The sequence below is a fragment of the Sinocyclocheilus grahami genome, unplaced genomic scaffold, assembly GCF_001515645.1.
Source record: "Sinocyclocheilus grahami isolate Dianchi unplaced genomic scaffold, SAMN03320097.WGS_v1.1 scaffold5157.1, whole genome shotgun sequence".
NCBI lineage: Eukaryota > Metazoa > Chordata > Actinopteri > Cypriniformes > Cyprinidae > Sinocyclocheilus > Sinocyclocheilus grahami.
In genome coordinates this window covers 6,758-7,426 of record NW_015509921.1, presented here as the reverse complement: position 1 = coordinate 7,426, position 669 = coordinate 6,758, and the positions used below count along the sequence as shown (strand labels likewise).

At 37.2% G+C, this 669-nt stretch overlaps 1 protein-coding gene across 1 annotated transcript in view; it reads left to right on the top strand.

The window, feature by feature from the left end:
- Positions 1-591, top strand: part of LOC107577114 (low density lipoprotein receptor adapter protein 1-like) — a 13,474-nt gene extending 12,883 nt beyond the window's left edge. Inside the window, exon 5 of the mRNA XM_016263225.1 lies at positions 292-591. Within this exon, the coding sequence (XP_016118711.1) occupies positions 292-447 (156 nt within the window). The 3' untranslated portion in view covers positions 448-591. The remainder of the gene's footprint in view (positions 1-291) is intronic.
- Positions 592-669: the final 78 nt, after the last annotated feature.

Sequence of the window (669 nt, the reverse complement as noted above, 5' to 3'; positions counted from 1 at the left end):
ATGTATATATTTATTTATATCTATATAGAGAGAGAGGCAGATCTAGTTATTTTAATATAGCTTTATGTGAAATTCAGACTATTTCTGTGTCTTTTGGTTTGATTTGTTTAGATATGTTATTTGGTATAAAAAGTTTGCCAACCACTTATGACTGATATTGAAATGCCTTAAAAATATGCATACATGTTGTACGTGTATGTTGTTCTTGTGTGTATAATGCACAGATACTACAGTTCCCCTTCATCCTGTCTTAATGACTCGATCTTGTCTTGTCTTGTTGTGTTCACTCAGGCCCAGGCGGTCACACTCACGGTGGCTCAGGCCTTCAAAGTGGCCTTCGAGTTCTGGGAGGTTGCCAAAAAAGGTACAGAGTATCATATCTCTCCACAGAACAATGTGGAGGTCGTATATTACTGCAGAGGATCATACGCCACAAGTGAAAAATAATTGGTCACTTTGTTTTGAAGAATATGCTCTCCTGATGGGGTCTTTGAGGGCATTGAGGCTGTAGTGATTGATTATGGCAGTCGGGCCATTGCTCTGTTGCCTTTTCATGATATAGAAAAGATGGACACACAAAATGATTTGATTTTTAGATTTGGTAAACAGAAGCCAGTTAATGCATCACAAAGAAATTCCTTGTATATCTTCAACTTTACAGACAAATTT